The sequence below is a fragment of the Rhinoraja longicauda genome, chromosome 9 (assembly GCF_053455715.1).
Source record: "Rhinoraja longicauda isolate Sanriku21f chromosome 9, sRhiLon1.1, whole genome shotgun sequence".
Classification (NCBI taxonomy): Eukaryota; Metazoa; Chordata; class Chondrichthyes; order Rajiformes; family Arhynchobatidae; genus Rhinoraja; species Rhinoraja longicauda.
In genome coordinates this window covers 32,766,177-32,787,445 of record NC_135961.1, presented here as the reverse complement: position 1 = coordinate 32,787,445, position 21,269 = coordinate 32,766,177, and the positions used below count along the sequence as shown (strand labels likewise).

The 21,269-nt window shown below is 43.5% G+C and overlaps 1 protein-coding gene across 1 annotated transcript in view; it reads left to right on the top strand.

Annotated features, from left to right (window-relative positions):
- Positions 1 to 21,269, top strand: part of fmn2b (formin 2b) — a 326,311-nt gene that overhangs the window by 271,239 nt on the left and 33,803 nt on the right. Inside the window, exon 16 of the mRNA XM_078405062.1 lies at positions 6,792 to 6,941. Coding sequence (XP_078261188.1) covers positions 6,792 to 6,941 — 150 coding nt within the window. The remainder of the gene's footprint in view (positions 1 to 6,791; positions 6,942 to 21,269) is intronic.

The following is a 21,269-nucleotide window of genomic DNA, read 5'->3' as shown; positions in this document are numbered from 1 at the left end:
AGTGAATAACATTGATTATCTTGTTACAATGGCACCTGTCAAGGGGTGGGATATATTAGGCAGCAAGTGAACAGTCAGTTCTTGAAGTTGATGTGTTGGATGCAGGAGAAATGGGCAGGAGTAAAGACCTGAGCGACTTTAACAAGGGCCAAATTGTTAGAGCCAGACGACTGGGCCGGACCACCTCTGAAAAGGCAAGGCTTGTGGGGTGCTCCCGGTCAGCATTGGTGAGTACCTACTGACAGTGGTCTGAGGAGGGACAAACTACAAACCGGCGACAGGGTGTTGGGCACCCAAGGCTCGTCGATGCACGATGGCAACGAATGCTATCCCATCTGGTCCGAACCGACAGAAGGTCTACTGTGGCACAAGTCACAGAAAGTTTTAATGGTGGTCACGGGAGGAATGTGTCACAATACACAGTGCATCGCACCCTGCTGCATATGGGGTTGCACACGGAGGACCAACAGCATATTAGGCAGGTGGTCATAATGTTTTGGCTTATCAGGTCATAATGTTTTGGTTCATTGGTGTTGATTCGTGAATATTTCGAGACTTAAATGTTTACAAAATGTTTGAATATAGAATAGTACAGCACAGGAACAGGGCCTTCAGCTCACAATATTTGTGCCGAACATGGATGTCAAGTTAAACTGAACTCATCTGTCTGTACATGACCCATATCCCACTATTCCCTGCACTTCCATGTGCCAATCCAAAAGCCTCTTGAATGCCACTCTGGTGTCTGCTTTCACCGCCACCCCTGGCAATGCCTTCCAGGCTCCCACCACTCTGTGTAAAGAAAAACCTGCCCCACACACCTCCATAAAACTTGGTGTTGGACATTCCCACCTTGGGAGAAAGGTTCTGATTGTCTCCCCTATCTATGCTTCTCATAATTGTATATACCTCTATCGTCTCCCCTCACCCTCTGAGGTTTCAGTGAAAACACTACAAGTTGAATAGAGTGGATGTGAAGAGGATGTTTCATTCACAGGACAGTCTAGGACCAGAGGCCATAGCCTCAGAATAAAAGGATGTACCTTTTAATTTCTTTAGTCAGAGGGTGGTGAATCTGTGGAATTCATTGCCACTGCTAGCTGTGGAGACCGTCAATGGATATTTTTAAGGCGGAGATTAGCAGGTTGTTGATTATGATGGGTGTCCTGGGTTATGGGGAGAAGGCAGAAGAATGGGGTTGAGAGGTAAAGGTAAATCAGCCATGATTGAATGGCGGAGTAGACATGATGGACCGAAAGGCCTAATTCTGCTCTTATAAACTTATGAAAAAAGTCTATCCAATCTCTCCTTGTAGCTGAAAACCTCTAAATCAGGCAGCATTCTGGTAAACCACCTCTCTTTGAATACATGGGATTGAGATGTGGATCTGTCTTGTGTCTGAAAAGTGGGATAAACATGAGGGGTCAAACAAGAGTAGCGGTAGCGCAGCGGTAGAGTTGCTGCTTTACGGCGAATGCAGCGCCAGAGACTCAGGTTCGATCCTGACTACGGGTGCTGCACTGTAAGGAGTTTGTACTTTCTCCCCGTGACCTGCGTGGGTTTTCTCCGAGATCTTCGGTTTCCTCCCACACTCCAAAGACGTACAGGTATGTAGGTTAATTGGCTGGGTAAATGTAAAAATTGTCCCTAGTGGGTGTAGGATAGTGTTAATGTACGGGGATCGTTGGGCGGCACGGACTTGGTGGGCCGAAAAGGCCTGTTTCCGGCTGTATATATATGATATGATATATGATAAGAGTGCTGAGTGTTTTATAGTCATACGTCCCGAAACAGAGCAGTGACATTCTCACTAAGCGCCTAGGTCTTTGTGTTGAATGGCAGACATATTGTCATCAGCTGCTTTGTCGTCTGTTCTCTGGTCAGTTTCCACAAGGGGTCACGGGGGGGAGAATTTTCAGGTCTGTTTAACTGGCAGAATAGGACGTAGGAAGGTACAAGGAGGATTGAAGGCATCTGAAAGGAAACGTGGCATTCACCCAAATATCCCCCCCCCCCCGCACTCTTTGCACATGATGGTTTACACATCAAGGGATAGGAGGGAAGATTCTGCTGCCATCAAATTGAAAACAGTTTGAGAAACGTTGAACAAAGAATAATGAAGGTGGAAGACGGCTTAGCACAGATTTGGTGACTTACAAGCTCTAAGTAGTTAATCCTTGGCTAATCCTGAGCCTTGGCCTAGCACACAAATCAAAAGGTTGCAGACACTTATGTGCAATTATCAAGGCTATCATCCATTGCAGCGTTGAGGGAGAACAGCATTATCAGAGGCGATGTGAAATTGAGGCCCAGTCTGTTGTAGATATAAAAATCCCATTGCACTATTTTATAAAGAATAGCCATTGCATAGATGACCTGGATAGCAACACTTTGTTTTAAAAAGGACACTTTTACTGTTGTGTTTAGGTAATTGTCACACGTACTGAGGTACAGTAAAAAGCTTTTTTGATGCATATTGTCCAGCCAAGACTAGATAGACCATACATGATTACAATTGAGCTGTCCACTGTGTACAGATACAGGATAAAGAGAATAACATTTAGTGCAAGATAAAGTCTGATTAAAGATGGTTTCTAGGGTCTCCAATGATGTAGATGGTAGATTTGGATCACTCTTTAGTTGATAGGATGGCTCAGTTGCCTGATAACTGAGCTCAGTTGCCTGATAGCTGGGAAGAATCTGTCCCTGAATTTGAAGGTATGCGCTTCTACATTTCTGTACCGTTTTCCTGATGGAACTACAGAAACCTTTCATTATCATGTGTCTTACCGGGACTTGTAAACGAATTGCAGATAACTCTGCTATAATGTGATAACTTCATTCCTTCAAAGCCTCCTGTTTTAGAAAATCACTTCATGAAAACAAATGTGTCAGTGGGGGGAAAAGTGAGTTGGGCCCAGAGAGTTTCAGACTCACAGTAGTAATGGCATCCTATAATATTTTCAAAGATAATGTCTACTTAATAGCTACAAGTTAATTTTTATTACTACAAGCTACAAATTATGAAAGGCATTTTTTTATTGCTGTCAATGCACAAGTATCAAAGTTGAAATTGCTTGTCAGTTTCAATGCCATCATGGTTAACATGTATCCTTAAGAGACTGCAGGGAGATTTTGTGGAAACTGTTTTTCTTTTCCCTAGACTGTTTTATCCCTTAGGCCGCTTTTCTTCTGCTTATCAAAGCAAATGCATTTTTTTTCTTCTTGCCAAAATAATGTTTAAGTGGTCCTCCAGTCCCTGATAGAAATCATATTATAACTAATTTGGTCCACTTAATACAAATAGTGTTCACTAAATCATCAAACGTATATCCTTTTTGGGCTATGAAAGTACACATTGCAGCAGAATGATCTGCTGCTTGCTGCTACCTTTTAAGAACAGTAAAGACATTTCAAATGTTTGTCCTTGACTGTCTGAACTTCTGGAACATCCTTGGGACATATCCGCCAGAATTATTCTCCACTCAAATCTCCCTATCTTCATTTGAATCGATCAATGCCACCCAGTGTTTCTTCATGTTTGCCCAACATTCCTTTACTTGTATCATTGGAATTCACATTGACTATTCCCAGAGGTAGAAGTACCATAGTGTCACTATTCTTAATGTAAGAAATTTCTTCTGAATACCGTCTTGCATTTCTTGTTGACTAAGCTCTACTTATATGCTTCCTCATCAATAGAAGCATTTTTTGGAGATACAGCATGGAAATAGGCCCTTTGGCCCAGTCCATGCCGATCAGCAATCACCAGTACACCCGATCTATCCGACACACTAGGGACCATTTTAACGAAGCCAGTGAAACTACAAACCTGTGCGTCTTTGGAATGTGGGAGGAAACTGGAGCATGTGTGAAAAACCCATGCAGTCACAGGGAGAACGTATAAACCCTATGCAGACAGCACCCGGAGTCGGGATCAAACCCAGGTCTCTGGCACTGTAAGGTATTAACTCCACTGCTGCGCCACCCCAAATATTCTTAGTATCACCTCCATTAAGATTGTTTCTAATTTTAAGTACCTTCTAATATGTTACCACTGAATTCTGGAATGTATACCATCATTTCTTTGGCTCTGTGTCCTTTTTATAAAATGGTGACCAAAGCTCTGTGAGCTACTTGTATGGTCTAGCCTTGGTTTGTTACAGATGTAGCATAACTTCCTTACTTATCATTACATTCCCCTCACAAATAAATCTGAGTGCTTGGTTTGCTTTTTATGAATAACTTCTAATGATCACTGCATTTGTACACAGAAATTCCTTTGTTTCTAAACTCATTCAAAGCTGCACCTTCTAACAAGTGACCTCCCTATTCTTCTTACCATGAATCCACATACCTTCCATTTACGTGTTGAACTTTATTTGCCAATTATTTTCAGTTCTGCAAATATGTTTGTCCTCTTGTAACCTCCCCTCGGTATTGATTTTCTCCCAATCCATGACATAAAGTTTGACTTTCTCTGCAAATTTAGAAATTGCTTTACATTCCAAAGTCTAAGCCAAGAAAGGAAATTGTGAACATGAAGATCCTTATTTTAAGTCAGTGTTATAAAAAACCTCAAAGTGTAAACCGATGATCATCAATCATGATACATTTTATTCAAAGCACAATTTAGCATGTTTAAAATATTTTTTTTTGTAAAAGTTTGACAAGTGTTGAAGCTTGACACCAGGACTGGTAAACATCTTCAGCAGTCTACTTCCCAATCTTATTGGACCTTCCAAGATGAATCACCTTGCATATTGCCAGAGGGAAACAAAATAATTGAACATTATAACAGAGATTAATCTTCGTACAGAAGGTGGCCACCCTGGTCAATCTCCTTCTGCTAGGTCCTTGAGGATCCGTCCTATAGATTCCACTCGACATTCTTTATCTGTAAACCTGCAATGTTTGCATTTTTCAACAGGTTTATTCAGTTCCTTTTCAAGAGCGAGTGTTCTATTTTCTTACAAATCTCTTTTAGGCAGTTCATTCCCAGTTGCATCAACGTGTTGCTTAAACAAATGGTAAGATTGACCACCCTACCACCAACCAATCGCTCCCCCCTGATCTCTATTTTATTTTGTGATTGATTTAGAATTTGTGCCTTGTGGTTACTGATCTGCTTGCATTTGCCATTGATGATAGAATCAAAAAATATATAGATTTGGTAGAATTATCATCTTTACTACCACTAAATGATGTATACTCTTAACTATTGGCAGTTCCAAGCATGCAGATCAGTCTGTTCTAAGCAGCAATGTGTTAAGCTTTGGGTGTCGAAACAAAGAACTGCACATGCTGGTTAGCACACAAAAGGACACAAAGTGCTGGAGTAACTCAGGTTGTCAGGCAGCATCTTTGCACAACATGGATAGTTGATGCTTCGGGCTGGGAACCTTCTTCAGACTCAAAGCTTTGGGTGTAATTTGGCCCCGACCCTGCCTGGAAGAACTAAACATAGCACAAAAAGTAAGGAAATTTGTGTTTGGTAGATTATTTCTTTGTTGTAACAATGCTTCTTGGCAATAAATCTTATACCGTTGGAAAGCCTGTTTATTTCCCTTTTAAATGGTGCCACATTTGTAAGGAACATGCATTTGTGGGATGAGCAGCAGAGCTGAGTATATGGGATGCGCCCACGAAAAATTTGCCAAATCTTCTCTGCCAATGCCAAACAGCTTATTCTGCTGTTGCTATTGACTCTTGTTTTGAGCTTCTGGTACCCCCAGGTGCTGACAAGAATGGGATGCCATCCCACAACAGTGTGTGGCCAGGCTGGTGACCAGCATGAGGAGGAGGTGCCAGGCTGTTGTGGCTGTGTATGGTTCTTCCACACGCTACTGTGGCTCCTGTTTATTAAATGAATAAATTGTTAAATTGCCAATATGTCTGGTTTCTTCAGACCAATCATCCAATCCACCAAACAACACCAAACAAGAGTCAATGGCAGAATAAGCTGTTTGGCATTGGCAGAGAAGATTTGGCAAATTTTTCATGGGCGCATCCCATATACTCAGCTCTGCTGCTCATCCCATAAATGCATGTTCCTTACAAATGTGGCACCATTTAAAAGGGAAATAAACAGGCTTTCCAACGGTATAAGATTTATTGCCATGAAGCATTGTTACAACAAAGAAATAATCTACCAAACACAAATTTCCTTACTTTTTGTGCTATGTTTATATGGTTATCCAGTTTATCAAAGAATAACCGAGATTCGTGGTGTTCTGGTTATTCTAGCTGCCACGTAAGTAGGTATGCCATTTGGCACCTGACTCGGTTTGAAGAAGGGTCCCGACCGGAAACATAATCTGTCCATTCCGAGATGTTGCTTGACTCACTGAGTTCTAGTGTTGTGTTGTGGGGGTGAAACAGCTTGCTGCAATCAGTCTCAGGAACCTATCTGCCAGGTGTAAATGATTTACTATTTGATTTTCTCAAGGAAGTAATGGTGTCACATAATTTGCATTCCTGACTTTCAAGATTTGAAAATAAGGTGTACTGTGCTGCAATTGTTTTCTCTGTTTCAAAAAGATTAGCTCTGCAGCATTCTTTTGCATCGGGAAGAATGAGGAGAGCACTTCAAACCTTTAAATTCAATAGAACTGTGTCACAACAAATATCAGGTGCATCAAATGACTCTTTAGTTTTGCACTCTTTGTAAAATTGAGCACTAAAGCCATCGAGGTGTCAACCATGGAGTTCCACTGCATTGCTATTTTGAACCAATTGTCAAAGATTACAAATGCCTTTCAGATGCCATTTATTTGTTTTTGTTTTGTCAGCTTCTTGGAAACAGCAGCGTATTTCAGCGTGAAGCCAAAGTCAGGAGACAAAGAAGTCACTCCAAATCATTTACTAACCGTCTGGCATGAGTTTTGTACCGATTTCAAGGAGTACTGGAAAAAGGAGAGTAAAGTTATACTGAAAGATAAGTAAGTGAATTTTAATATTTTCATATCTTTTTTATTTCTTCCATTATGAAAGAGTAAAGTTGACTTGCATTTTCCAATTTACCACATGGTTGCATTCAAGGTGCCATTAGGCAAACAAATTGAGGGCCTAGCAAAGCCTGTTGTCTTGCTTGGGCGGGAATGAATGTCAGCCATATGAATCCTTTTACATAGCCACTTGCACCTAATTGAGTAGACAACCTTAGGGGGAGTTTATCATACTTGAATTTGATCCATTAATATCACAATGTGGGTTTCAGGACTACAGTTGTTGTACAACATAAATGTGAGAAAATGTGTAGGAAAGAACTGCAGATGCTGGTTTACACTGAGGATAGAAGAAGGGTCTCAAGCCGAAATATCATATATTCCTTTTCTCCTGACCCACAGAGTTCCTCCAGCATTTTATGCCTATCATAAAATGATATGAGAAAAATTGCTACAGTTCAACTCTGCACAGTTGACGAGGTGAAACCTTCTCAATGGTGGAAATCATAAAAGTACAAAATGTTGGATATATTGGTACATTGGGCAGTGGCTGAAGAGTGAAATGGCAACTGTTGAGTGTTCTTATGAAAGGTCTCTGACCTGTAATTATTTTGTTTCTACATTGGTTCCTGGCCTTGTTACCTTCACATAGTGTCTCTAGTTCTTGGACTTCTATACGCTTTCTCTTTTGCACCGACCATCAATCGCCCATTCACACTAGTTCTATTTTACACACTAAGGTCAATTTACCGCATAGTTTGGAGGCCTGCAGAAACGGAGCCGAAATCAGTGCCTTTTCCCTGTCCCCCCCTTGCCCGCACACAGCAACGGGTCCACGGTTGGGCCAAGGGGGGAGGGAGGGGGGAGAGAGGGGAGATGAGTACTTGTACCCAATGCATAAGAACTGTGGTCATTTGGTTGTTTATGTGAAGAGGAATAGAGCTGATGATTCAGGGCAATTTAGTTTAGTTTTAGAGATACAGCATGGAAACAGGCCCTTTGGCCCACCTAGTCTGCGCCGACCAGTGATCCCACATATTAATACTATCCTACATACACTAGGGACAATTTATACATTTATACAAAGTCAATTAACCTACAAACCTGCATGTCTTAGGAGTGTGGGAGGAAACTGAAGATCTCAGTGAAAACCCTGCAGTCACAGGGAGAACGTGCAAACTCCGTATAGACAGCACCCATCGTCGGGATCGAACCCTGGTCTTCGCCACTGTAAGGCAGCAACTCTACCACTGCGCCACCGTGCCACCATGAGTGTGCATCAAGCACGTTTCAGTAATCTTGGTCACTTATATCATTTGTTTGTTTCTGGTGGAGATAGCGCTGTTTTACAATGTCTTTCCATGAAACGTTTATGTGGCCACAAAAGACTAATTTCTGTTTTATTCAAAAGTTACTCTATAGAATTAGCAGGTAAAGCAGCATTTACATTGGTATTTATCTGGAGTATAAATTTCAGGAAAACGTCCTTGGTCGTTGATGCCTGATTTTGCAAATTGTTTCACTAAAAGTTCTGGTGTGTGATGCGTTTCAATTAAAGGGAATCACTCTCTTACTAGCATCAACCCACACCCTTCCCCCAAAGCAAAAATGCCCCTGTTTTGGTCTGTACAAAAATGGAAAACCTTGCAGAAAACAGGAAGCAAAATAGCTTGTCATATTTGATTGTCATCTTCGGCTAGTGGCCCATCGGTAGAGTTGCTGCCTTACAGCGCCAGAGACTCTGGTTCGATCCTGACCACGGGTGCTGTTTGTACATTCTCCCTGTGACCGCGTGGGTTTCCTCCGGTGTGGATTGTGGGTTAATTGGCTTGGGTAATAATTGTAAATTGTCCCGTGCGTGTAGGATAGTGTTAGTCTACGGGAGTGATCGCGGGTTGGCGTGGACCTGGTGGGCCGAAGAGCATGTTTCCACGCTGTATCTCTAAAGTCTACAATTGTCCACATATACGTGACATGAGCTGAAGTTTGCAGCATGTTTGTGGAATGCAAAGGGGTATACCTGTCCGATTTCCAACTCAAGTATCACAAATACAACTGCACCGTTCGGGGTTGGTGGTGGGGAGGGGGGGGGGGGTAGGATGAGTGGGGATGTCTTCCTGGTGTCATTGTTTTGGTCTGTTATGATTGATCTGTGCTTTCTTGTGCTGTGAACCATATGCTGTCCAGTTCACACTTTTTTTGTGAGGTATTTTGAAAACAGTGTGCTCAGTTTCAACCTTTCCCTTTGCATGTCAGGATGCTTTTGTTAACCAAAGCCAGAGAACATTACTCAACACTGGTGGGTTGTTATGTTGTATTACCACAAAGACCACATCTGCGGCTCTTTGTTTTTTTTACATTTGTTTGTAATAAAAACTCTAGGTGGGTGAAAACAGCGCCTCTGCTCACTTCCCAATTCCACCCACTGGTTTTCACTGTTGGAATATATTAGTGTTCCTGGCAGACAATCTGTCTACTGGCAGAGCTTAATATAAAACACTTTTTTAATATAACGGAACAATAACCAACTTGGATGTATTCTCTGCAATAGCTTTATTTTTTAGCATGGGTTTGATCTGCGTTTCGTTACCTCAACGTATTGGTGGCTTTGTAAGCCCCTTCCTGCTCTAGAGGTGTACTGTGGAATATGTGAGGTGCAGTTGTTTTTCCCTGTTTCAACTTATCCTTCTCCATTACTTTAAAAGGTTGAACAAAATATTCATATAGCATATTCCCAGCCAGATAGAACATAGAACCGTGCAGCACAAGAACAGGCCCTTCGGCCCACGATCTCTCTGCCGAACATGATGCCAAGACCACCTTTAGACTTTAGAGATACAGCGCGAAAATAGACGCTTCAGCCCACCAAGTCCTCGCCAACCCCACACACTAGCACTATCCTACACACTGGGGATAATTTACAATTTACCAAAGCCAATTAACCTACAAACCTGCATGTCTGTGGAGCATGGGAGGAAACCGAAGCACCCAGAAAAAAACCACGCAGTCACATGGAGAACGTACAAACTCCGAAAAGACAGCACCTGAGGTCAGGATCGAGCCCGGGTCTCTGGCACTGTAAGGCAGCAACTCTACCACTGCAACACTGTGCCACCACCTCTTATATTCCTGCACATAATCCATATCCCTCCGTTCCTTGCATATCCATATGTCTATCCAACTGTCTCTTAAATGCTACTTTTGTATCTGGCTCAACCACCAACCCTGGCAGTGCATTCCAGGCACCCTCTGTGTGTATATATTTGTTTTAAAGTTGCCCTCCAAATCTCCTTTAAACATTGCCCTTCTCATATTAAAGCTGTGTCCTTGAGCATTAAACTTTTCCATCCTGGGTCAAAGGTTCTGACTGTCTACCCTGTCTGTGCCTCTTGTAATGTTATATACTTCTATCGGGACTCTATCATTTCTCAATACGACACCAACTATTGGTTAGCACACCAGCAAGTGATTATGTCAAGTTCTTCTTTGCCCTGTACTATATTATCAGCTGTCCGTATTCCTCCCCAAACCAGCTTTTCCGTTCACTACGGCAAGTTCTCATTTTCCTGAAACCCAGCTGTATATATCAGACCTTTCACCTCGGGAATAAACCAGTGATCTTCATCTCTACTGACTCAAATGCAAATACGTGTCCTGTAGGGCAATGCAAATATGCAGCTGGCAGAACTAGCTGCTGCCTCACAGTGCCAGAGGCCCACATTCCATCCTGACCTGGGCTGCTGTCTTTGTGGAGCTTGCATGTTCTCCCTGTGACTGTGTGGCTTTCCCCTGGGAGTTCTGGTTTCTTTCCACATCCCAAAGAAGTGCAGGTTTGTGGGTTCATTGGCTGGTGTAAATTGCCCCTTGTGTGTACGGAGTGGATGTGAAAGTGGGATAGCATAGAACTAGTGTGAACGGATGATTGATGGTTGGCGTCAGCCAATGGGCCTGTTTCCATGCTATATCTTTCAATTATTCCATGATAAATAAGTAAATTAAAACACCCAAAGCTCCAGGTGTGTTCTCCCCAGTACCATGCAGAGTTGCCATAAGTCTTCCATAATTTACTATTCATCCACTTTTGCTACTGTTCCCTGTATAAGCTATCTTTGTGTGTCAGGAGTGGAAACGAAAGTGGGATAACATAGTAGTGTGAATGGGTGATGGACGGTTAGCGTAGACTCAATGGGCCAAAGGGCTTGTTTCCATGCTGTATCATAGTCATGCAGCGTGGAAACAGGTCCTTCTGTCCAACTTGCCCAGGCCAACCAACATGCCCCAGCCACACTAGTCCCATCTTCCTGTGTTTGGCCCATATCCTACTAAACCTGTCCTATCTATGCACTGATCTAAATGTTTCTTAAACATTGGGATAGTACCTGTCACAACTACCTCCTCCGGCAGCTCATTCCATACACCCACCACCCTTTGTATAAAAAAAGGTTACCCCTCCCTCATGTTCCTATTTAATCAGTCTTTCAATCAGTTGATAATTATTGTACCTACCTGCTAACTTTGTTTCCATTTATGAAGTTGTCTTGAGCCCTCTGTACAGTCTCTCATTGTAGTCTGGTTATGCAGTATGATGGTATGGTATCACATTGTAGTCTGGTTATGCAGTATGATGGTACAGTACATAGCTGAGGAAGCAGTACTAACCGCTTCAGTGACCTGTAATCAGTCTTGACTGAGGGATTTGGCCATGTGAACTTCTTGACATGACTGCTTGGGTTTCCCCCAGTTGCTCTGATGTATTTCCATATGCCAAAGACATGCTGCCGGATAGGTTACATGTTTACTCTGTACAACGTGTGCAGCACAGTGGTGTAGCGGTAGAGTTGCTGCCTTAGAGTCAGAGACCCAGATTCGATCCTGACTGCAGTTGCTATCTGTACAGAGATTGCTTCCTATGACCCTGTGGGTTTCCTCCATGTCCTCCAGTTTCCTCCCACCTTCCGAAGACGTACAGGTTTGTAGATTAATTAGCTTCTGTAAATTGTTCTTAGTGTGTAGGATTGAGAACTAGTGTATGGGTGATCGATGGTCAGTATGGACTTAATGGGCTGAAGGGTCCGTTTCCACACTGCATGTCTAAACGCTAAACTCTAATATCTTGAGTGATAGGAGAAATCCACGGGCATGTTGCTATGAGAGAGAAAGGACAGGGAGGTGGGGATTGCTTTGAGTGCAAGTATTGACTTGTAGGGTTGAGTGGCCTCGTTTAGTATTAGAGATACAGCGTGAAAACCGTCCCTTTGGCCCAACTGAGTTTGCACAGACAAGCAATCACCCCCTACACTAGTACTACCCTACGCACTAGCGACAATTTACAGAAGCCAATTAACCTACAAATCTGTATGTCTTTGGAATGTGGGAGGAAACCGGAGCACCCGGAGAAAACGCATGCGGTCACAGAAAGAATGTACAAACTCCGTACAGACAGCACCCATAGTCAGGATCGAACCTGGGTTTCTGGCGCTGCAAGGCAGCGACTCTACCGCTGTGCCACTGTGCCTCCATTCTTAAGGGAATAAGAGAATTTTCTGTTTTTCTATTCTTGCTTTTGAAGTCAATATCTCGTCTCTCCTCATTTTGATCCGTCTGCCAATTCTTTGCCACTTGCATAACGTATGTATTCACTGTGGAAAATTGTGGTCATAAGCAAAACTCAGTGTCTTGCCGCACATTCTGGTGGTACTCTAGAGTAACCACTGGGATTATTCTGCAAGTTAGGAGTGTGAGAAATTTAATCTCCTCTTCTCCCTCCCCCCCTCCCCCCACACGCACTTTCAGCCAGGAAAGCTCCAAACGAGACAGTTTCAAACAGAATTCTGCACCTCATTAGATTCGGTTCTTTTGATTTCCAAACTTGAGAGTACTGCAAGCATTTGATACTGAAATAGTGTGAATTCAACTTATTACAATTCTATGGAGTGTTTGTCGTTTCAACTTCTAATATTTGGCTGACTTTGCATTGAGATTTTGAAGAATCGCAGCATGAACTCCTTGATCCCAGACTACAATTTATCACTTGAAGATGGTTACTGCAAAAGTCTGCATTTATGTCATGTCTCAATGTAGCAAAATATTCCGAGGCACTTTCTGCCTGTTGGAGTGCAAAACCAATTCAATTTTCACACATCCTGACTGTAGGAAGAGACCCGAAGAATTGATTTTAATCTACTCTGTCAATTTCACACACTACTTGTAGCCACAGGCTAAAATGGGAAGTGAAACAGGGCCAGACTATGGACAAGTGCTGTCCTGGAGATGGTTTTGATGTTCCATACTTCAGTGGATTATACTTGAGGTAAGACGGAGGGAGAAATTTGTGTTTTCCAAACATAGAACATGAAAAGGTGCAGCACAGGAACATGCCCTTTGACCTACAATGTCTGCGCCAAATACGATGTCAAGGTGAACTAATCCCATCTGCTTGTACATGATCCATATCCCGCAGCATCTCCATGTACCTGTCTAAAAGCCTCTTATATGCCACTATTGTATCTGCCTTCACCAACACCCCGGGCAGCCTGATCCTGAAAGGAGATGAGGAGGAATTTCTTTCGGCAGAGGGTGGTGAATCTGTGGAATTCATTGCCACAGACGACTGTGGAGGCCAAGTCAATGGTTAATTTTAAGGCGAAGATTGACTGATTCTTGTTTCGTATGGGGGTCAGGAGTTATAGGGAGAAGGCAGGAGAATGGGGTTGAAAGGGGAAGATAGATCAGCCACAATTGAATGGTGTAGTAGAATGGATGGGCCGAATGGCCTAATTCTGCTCTTGTTACTTATGAACCCACCACCCTCTGTGTAAAAAAAAAACCTTGGTCCGCACATCTCCTTTAAACTTTGCCCCTCTCACCTTAAAGCTACGCCCTCGGGTCTCTGACTTTTCCACCTTGGGGTGGGGGGGAGTGGGACCAAAATAATAATACCAAATGTTCACTTTTAGGACAACATAAACTGCTTAAACTTAAGACTGAAGTTGAGAAGGCAAGTACATTAGAAAACTAAATTATGGGTATATTCATAAAATGGAATGGATATCCAAATCATGAACAAATTAGAATTTGTCACAGTGTGATCTTTACGGGCTGAGTCATCCTTCACCTATCCTGCTTCCCCCACTCCAACGCTATTTAACACAAGCATCTTGTACTGGACCAGCTAGATTGAAGCAATGGCCAACCCCTCTCACCTTCCAAAGGAAGTTCGGCATGTCCCCAACAACCCTCACCAACTTCTACAGAAGCGTCATAGAAAGCATCTTATCAGGATGCATCACAGCATGGTTTGGGAACAGCTCCATCCAAGATCATCAGAAATTGCAGAGAATCCCAGACCATCACACAAATCAACTTCCCTTCCATTGACCTGCATCAGGGCCTCCAACAAATGACCTCAGGCAAGGTGGTTCCCAGATAGGCCAATTGTTGGCTAGGGGTGGTGTGATCCCAAGGGAAGACAACTTGATTGTGCGTCCCTTTCGTTCCACTTCACCTCTGCTGCGAAAGGGTTTTCACTCTCACTCTGGATCTGTGGCATAACTTTGTGTTTGATGCACAGGAAGTCTTTCTTGGCATCGAGCAGCCTATTGCTGCTTCATGAGACTTGCTTCATGCGAAGACTCGAGATTAGTTTGATGAGAGGCTCTCATCGAGGGCTCTTGTGGCAGGTTTATTTTTTCTCTCGGCAGCCAAAAATTCCAGAGTTTTTAAGCAAGAAAATTTATGTCTGCGAGGAAAATAAAAGTTCTGAGAAATGTGCTTAACATTACAATTAGGAAGTGCATGCTTTTAAAGCTTCGTCTACATCTCCAGACTCATTAGTTGCAGACACAAAAAAATCATATCTTTATTTGGTTTAGTCGCTTTATTTGGATCCATGGTTAAAATCCCGTGTAAACCAAAGTAGGAGAATTGAGAACCAGAGAGCATAAGTTTAAGGTGCGAGGGGAAAGATATAGGAATCTGAAGGGCAACGTTTTCAGTGGGTGTGGGTACATGGAATGGGATGCCAGAAGTGGTAGTTGAGGCAGATACTACAATGACATTTAAAAGAAATTTGGACGGGTACAGAAAGTTTTAGAAGGATATGGCCCAAACGGGGGTAGATGGGTCTAGCGTTGATGGGGCATGTTGGTCGACATGGGCAAGTTGGGCTGAAGGGTCTGTTACCGTCCGTACAACTCTGACTCAAAATTGAACTTTCTCTCTTCTTGCGAATTAGCTAGTCAGAATTTTGTTTCTCTTAGAAACGCAGGGGGTAGAAGATGCTGGTTTACCAAAGAAAATACACAAAGCCCTGGAGTAATTCGCAGGTCAGCATCTCTGGAGAACTTGAATAGGTGATGTTTCGGGTTGGTGGGGAGGGGGGGGAATTTTGGTTGATTGGGAGATGATTGGACAAAAGGCCATAATTGGAAAGACAAAAGACCGAGATAAGGGTACTCGAGTCGTTATGTGTGAAGCCAGAGGAAGGGATATTGGTTGAAGAGGACCCAGGGAAAGGGGGAGGGGACTGGATAGTGAGATAAATGAGTGCTCTTGTGCTGTGGTAATCGTTCCTCTAACCATTGCCAAATGACACTTGTTATTTTGTGGGATACCTGGTTGAAGTTCCTCCTCATTACTGTCCCACACACAATCTTTGCACTGCTGACAATGCCAATAAACCAATTTACCAAGCTGCAAAAAGGAAATGCATCTGGGTTGCATTATGATCTATTTGCATCCAAAAAGGCAGGACAAGCACATTCACTGGTGGCCTGATCTTCACACCACATTGAGACACAAGGAACTGGCGATGATGGTGTAACTCAGCGGGTCAAGCCGCATCATTGGAGGACATAGATAGGGTCTGACGAAGTGAGGGGCACAGTGATATAGGGTTGCTGCCTCACACGCCAGAGACCCGGGTTGCAATCTGACCTTGGGTGCTGTCTATACAGGGAGTTTGTACATTCTCCCTGTGACCACGTGGGTTTTCTCCAGGTGCTCTGGTTTCCTCCCGCATTCTAAAGATGTGCAGGTTTATAGGTTAATTGGCTTCTGTAAATTGTCCCTAGTACGGATAGAACTAGTGTACAGGTGATTGCTGGTCGGTGCTAACTCGGTGAGCCGAAAGATTTGTTTCCACGCCGTATCTCTAAAACTAAAGCCAAAGAGCTAACCAGAAGCATCGTCTATCCATGTCCTCCAGAGATGCTGCCTGACCCCTGACCCACTCCAATACTTTGTGTTCCACATCATAGAATATTGTTCCTTGCAGCCCTCTTGAATGAGCTCTCAATTGCTCTTTAATGTACCGTCTGAATGTCTATCTACATTTTCTTTGTCCACTTTCTTTTTTTTCACTGGTTCTTTGTTATCCCATGTACAGAACTACAATGGATTTTTTTTTTGCATACAGTTCAGTAAAGTATTACTCTGCACATCCCTACGCACAATCCCGCAATTAAGTACAAAGCGTATAAGTATAGTCCACTGAAGCCATATACAAGAGTCACCAGGTTTTGGTGCCATTTTCAAAGTCCAAGTTGCTTTAAGTGCAGCTGGCCATAAAGGCCAGTTGTCCTGGTGGTGTTGCAGGGTCGGCCTGGCCAGGCGAGGTTGTTGCCATTTTCCACTGCTCCGGGCCGCTGCAGGCCACGCTCGGTCTCCTGGAGTGGTGCCCAATTCAGGCGAGCCCCAGGCTGCTGCAGGGCCCCCAGCCGTCACCTCGGTCCGGATCAGCCAGCGAACCATCGTCCCTCTCCTCGCCCGAACACCTTCAGCCTTTGTGCTCTGGGGGTGGTGCCTCCCACAGCCGATCTTGAGGGCGCGGAAGGTAAGACCCCGGTTCCTCTTTCCCGGCCCTTTAGTCTTGTGTCCACAGCCACTGCCGACTTCTTTGTATGCTTTTAATGAACCCAATGGATTGAAGGTTAAATTTCCCAGCTCTTTGCTCAGTAAGTGCTCAGTCTTGTTTTAATTGCGCCACAAGTCGTCAGATGATTTTAACTACATCTTTACATGAAATCGCTAAGTAACAATTTTATTCCAAAAAAATGCAGTTGAACTATCCAAAACTGTTTGGATCTTTGGCTTCCCCCAACAATTAAGTGTTCCTATTTATTACTCCGCCATGCATGCTGGAAAATAAATAACCTTTCATATGGAAATACTGCTTAATAAATAAAGAACTGCTCAATGTAAAAGTTGTCCCGCACGCACCTCAGAAGCATGCAGTCGGCTTGTGGTAATAAGACCCCGTGTTTTATTGTGATTGACCAACCTGTGTTTGCAGTTCAGACCACGCAGTCCTTGCAGAAGTATTCCTTGATTTTATTTTAATTTTGTTTAAATAAATTGATTATGGGGATCAGGGGGGTCTTATTTATAAACATAGGTTAGAGAGGTTGTGTTCTGCCTTATGTATGGAGGAGTAGGCAGAGGAGAGATAGAAAACAATGTAAATGAATGGACAGTGGGAAGCTGTCCCTGTTAGTGGATGTTACCGGACTAGATGTAAGGACTAGAAGTGGATGTAAGGACTAGATGTTACCGGCATGAATTAAAGAGGAGAAAAATGAGACATGGAAATACTTTCTTCCACACTGTGAGGTTGGAATCTGGAAATTGTTGCCTGCAGATATGATGGAGGCAGGTTCCCTTGTGGCCTTCAAGAGGAAATTGGATAAATAAGTTGTGAGGAGGGGGGGGGGGGGGAAATTGCAAGGCCACAGAGAAAGGACCGGGATGGAACCGATGAATAACTCTGATCGAGAGCCAGCTGATAGGGTTGCTGCCTCACAGCGCCAGACAACCAGGATCGATCTCGACCTTGGGTGGTGTCCGTGTGGAGTTTGCACATTCTCCCTTTGATGGCGTGGGTTTTCTCCGGGTGCTCCAGACATGCAGGTTTGCAGGTTAATTTGGCTTCTGTGAAATTGTCCCTGGTGTGTGGGGAGTGGGAAAGTAGGATTGCAGAGAACTCGTGTGTAAATCAAAATGAATCTTTTTAAGATGGTGAATTAAACTTTATCTGCCACGTGGATAGTTCAATAGTTTCTTTATCATCACATGCACCAATGTTACAGTGAAATGCTTTTTTTTGCATACAGCTCAGCAAGACTATCACCATACATAAGCACAATCCCCCAGTTAGTACAAAATGAACAGAACAGCCCAAGATAGACACAAATGCTGGAGTAACATAGCAGCACCAGCAGCATCTCTAGATATAAGGAATGGATGCCGTTTTCGGTTGAGACTGAGTATGTATGCAAGAGTTGCCATTTTGGTGCCATTTTGCAGTCCCAGCTGCAGCTGCCTCCAAAGGCCCATGGCAGCCATCGACTCCATCCCGGTCGTTCTGCGAACCGTCGGCCCTTTCCTCGCATGGCCCTTTTCACCCCTTGTTCCCCGAGGAGACGACCCTTGTAGCTGACCCCCCCCCCCCCCACTCCTCCCCCACCCAGGTTCTTCTTACCGGGCCTTTTGTCCAACGTGCGCTGCTGTCTCCCTCCATCCTCCACTCCGATTCCCAGTCTTCAGAGGCAAGCAGTGGTCGGGATGCTTTACATATTCATCAGTTGGCATGGACTCGGTGGGCTGAAAGGCTTGTTTCCATGCTCTATCTGTAAACTAATCAGGAAGAAATGACTGCCTACTGCGCTATGTCCACAATATGACTCCATGATCATTTCAATCAAACATGACTCCTTTTAGAGTCCTATTTGATAGTACAATATAAAGGGCTGCAAATTGGTCATCTCAGCCAAACCAGGTTTAGGAATTTGTAGACATGCATAGGAATTTAGAATTTAGATTAGAGAGATACATGTGTGAATTCTTGGTGTTTGGTAAATTTGGTACATCCGCTGAGATCATTCTTATTGAGAGTGTGTTGCTTCTCTGCTTCCTCATCACCAGAGCATGGAACACCTTAGTTTAGTTTATTGTCACGTGTACCGAGGTACAGTGAAAAGCATTTCAGCTCAGGAGTACCGCTCAGGAACAGGCCCTTTGGCCTACAATGTCCATGCCGAACATGATGCTAAGTTAAATGAATCTCCTCTGCCTGCACGTGATTTGTGCAGTTGTGAATTTACAAAGTTGCCACAGAAGGCAGTGGAGGCCAATTCCCTGGATGTTTTCAAGAGAGAGTTAAATATACCTCTTTGGGCCAACAGAATCAAGGGATATCGGGAGAAAGCAGGAACAGGGCACTTATTTTGGATGATCAGCCATGATCATATTGAATGTTGGTGCTGGCTCGAAGGGCCGAATGGCCTACTCCTGCACCTATTTTCTTTGTTTCCATCCATAACCCTTCATTTCCTGCATATCCATGAGCCTATCTAAAAGCATCTTAAATGCCATTTAACACCACTATCATTGGCAGGGCATTCCAGGCACCCACCATTTTGTGTGAAAGAAATATTTGCCTTGCCTATCTCCTTTATAAATCTGCCCCCTTTCACCTTTAGGCTAGGCCCTCTAGTCTTTGACACGTCCACACAGGGGGAGAGAGAGTTTCCGACTGCCCACTCCCTGATACATGGCTTTGTTGGAATTCTGGATTGCAACATACCAGCTAAAGGAGGAGATGTGGCGAGTCAAGTTTTAGATTGTTCCAAACATTTAGTGAAGCCAAATAAGACGGGTCGAATCCAATGAGGAAAATGAAGTTGAATGGCTACCATCCAAGGTGAAAGAATTTAATTTTGGTTGTATTCCTATTTCCAGATAAATAGGTACGTGATTAATGTTGGTGGAATTGAAGCAGTTAAGAACGCGAGTTCAAAGTATTTCAGCATTTTTTTGCCAACTCAAAAATATCGCTGAGAATGGAATGTTGAGGTTTAAAGTGCTGACACTTAATTATGAAAGATGTGACAGCTAATTTACGAGATTTAAGCTATATTTTGACAGCGTAATTGATTTGAGAGACTAAATTATTTTGTTTGTGCCAGAAGATATGCAGAAATATTGAATGCTGTTGCAACGATTATGTAACATTTCTTTGGCTGAGGCACAATATCGGCTTCATTGTTTTAAGAATCGTAATTTAGAAGCAGCACGTGAGGCACCCTAGGGTGAAGCGTTCAGAATGTAACTGAGTTCACGGCAAAGCTATACCTGCAATGAGTCTGAAGAAGGGTCTCGACCCGAAACATCACCCATTCCTTCTCTCCAGAGATGCTGCCTGTCCCGCTGAGTTACCCCAGCATTTTGTGTCTATCTTCGGTTTAAACCAGCATCTGCAGTTCCTTCCTACACATGAGTCTTAATCAGTTGGAGTTATGGAAAGATGAGAGGGGCTAAAATGGTTTATGTTCCTTTTCAACCTATTTCCTGAACCATGCGTCACAATGAGATAAAACTTAGGCACAGCAGTCTTTCATCACCTCCTTAGCCTGTTTCCTTTTCTCTCCCCATACTGGGAGATGTTGACCATTCATTACAGACAGATGCAGGCAGGGCCTGTTTTTGCCAATAGCTTTCCCTTTATAGAGTCACACAGTGTTAAACAGGACCTTCGGCCCAACATGCCCAGGCCGACCAACATGCCCATCTATACTAGTCCCACCTGCCTGGGTTTGGCCTATATCCCTCTAAACCTTTCCTATCCATGGACCTGTCCAAATGTTTTTTTTGATAAATGTGATAGTGCCTACCCCAAGTGCCTCAACTACTTCCTCTGGCAGCTTGTCCCATATACCTACCACCCTTTGTGTAAAAAAAGATTGCCCCTTGCGTTCCTGTTGAATCCTTCCCCCCCCCCCCCCTCACCTTAAACCTGATTATTCTGGTTCTTGATTCCCCTACTCTGGTTAAAAGGCTCTGTGTGTCCACCCTATCTATTCCTCTCATGATTTTATACATCGAAAAGATCACCGCTCAGCTTTCTGCGCTGCAAGGAATAAAGTCCTAGCCTGCTTAACCCCTCCCTATAGTTCGGGCCCTCGAGTCCTGGCAATATCCTAATAAATCTTTTCTGCACCCTTTCCAGCTTAACAACATTTTGAATGTGAATTCGTATTCAAAATGTATTGAATCCTCTTATTAATTTACCCCCTTGACCAACATCAGCAACGTCACTGAGTTGTGTTTGCAGGCAGGAGTCTCTCTGTCGTTCCTGTCTCATTTTCAAAACCCCAGTCCTTAGCTGCTGTGGGCCTTGGACTTGCCTAATGTGAGGTAATTATTGAAAGGTCTTCCTCTTCTAGTCCTGCTGTTATTTTCTCTGAAGAAAATTCCCAGAGAAATTTGCTGTATTTCCTTGGGATAATTATTTCAAACGAGGAGCACCATGAGAAGATTCCCATCCCA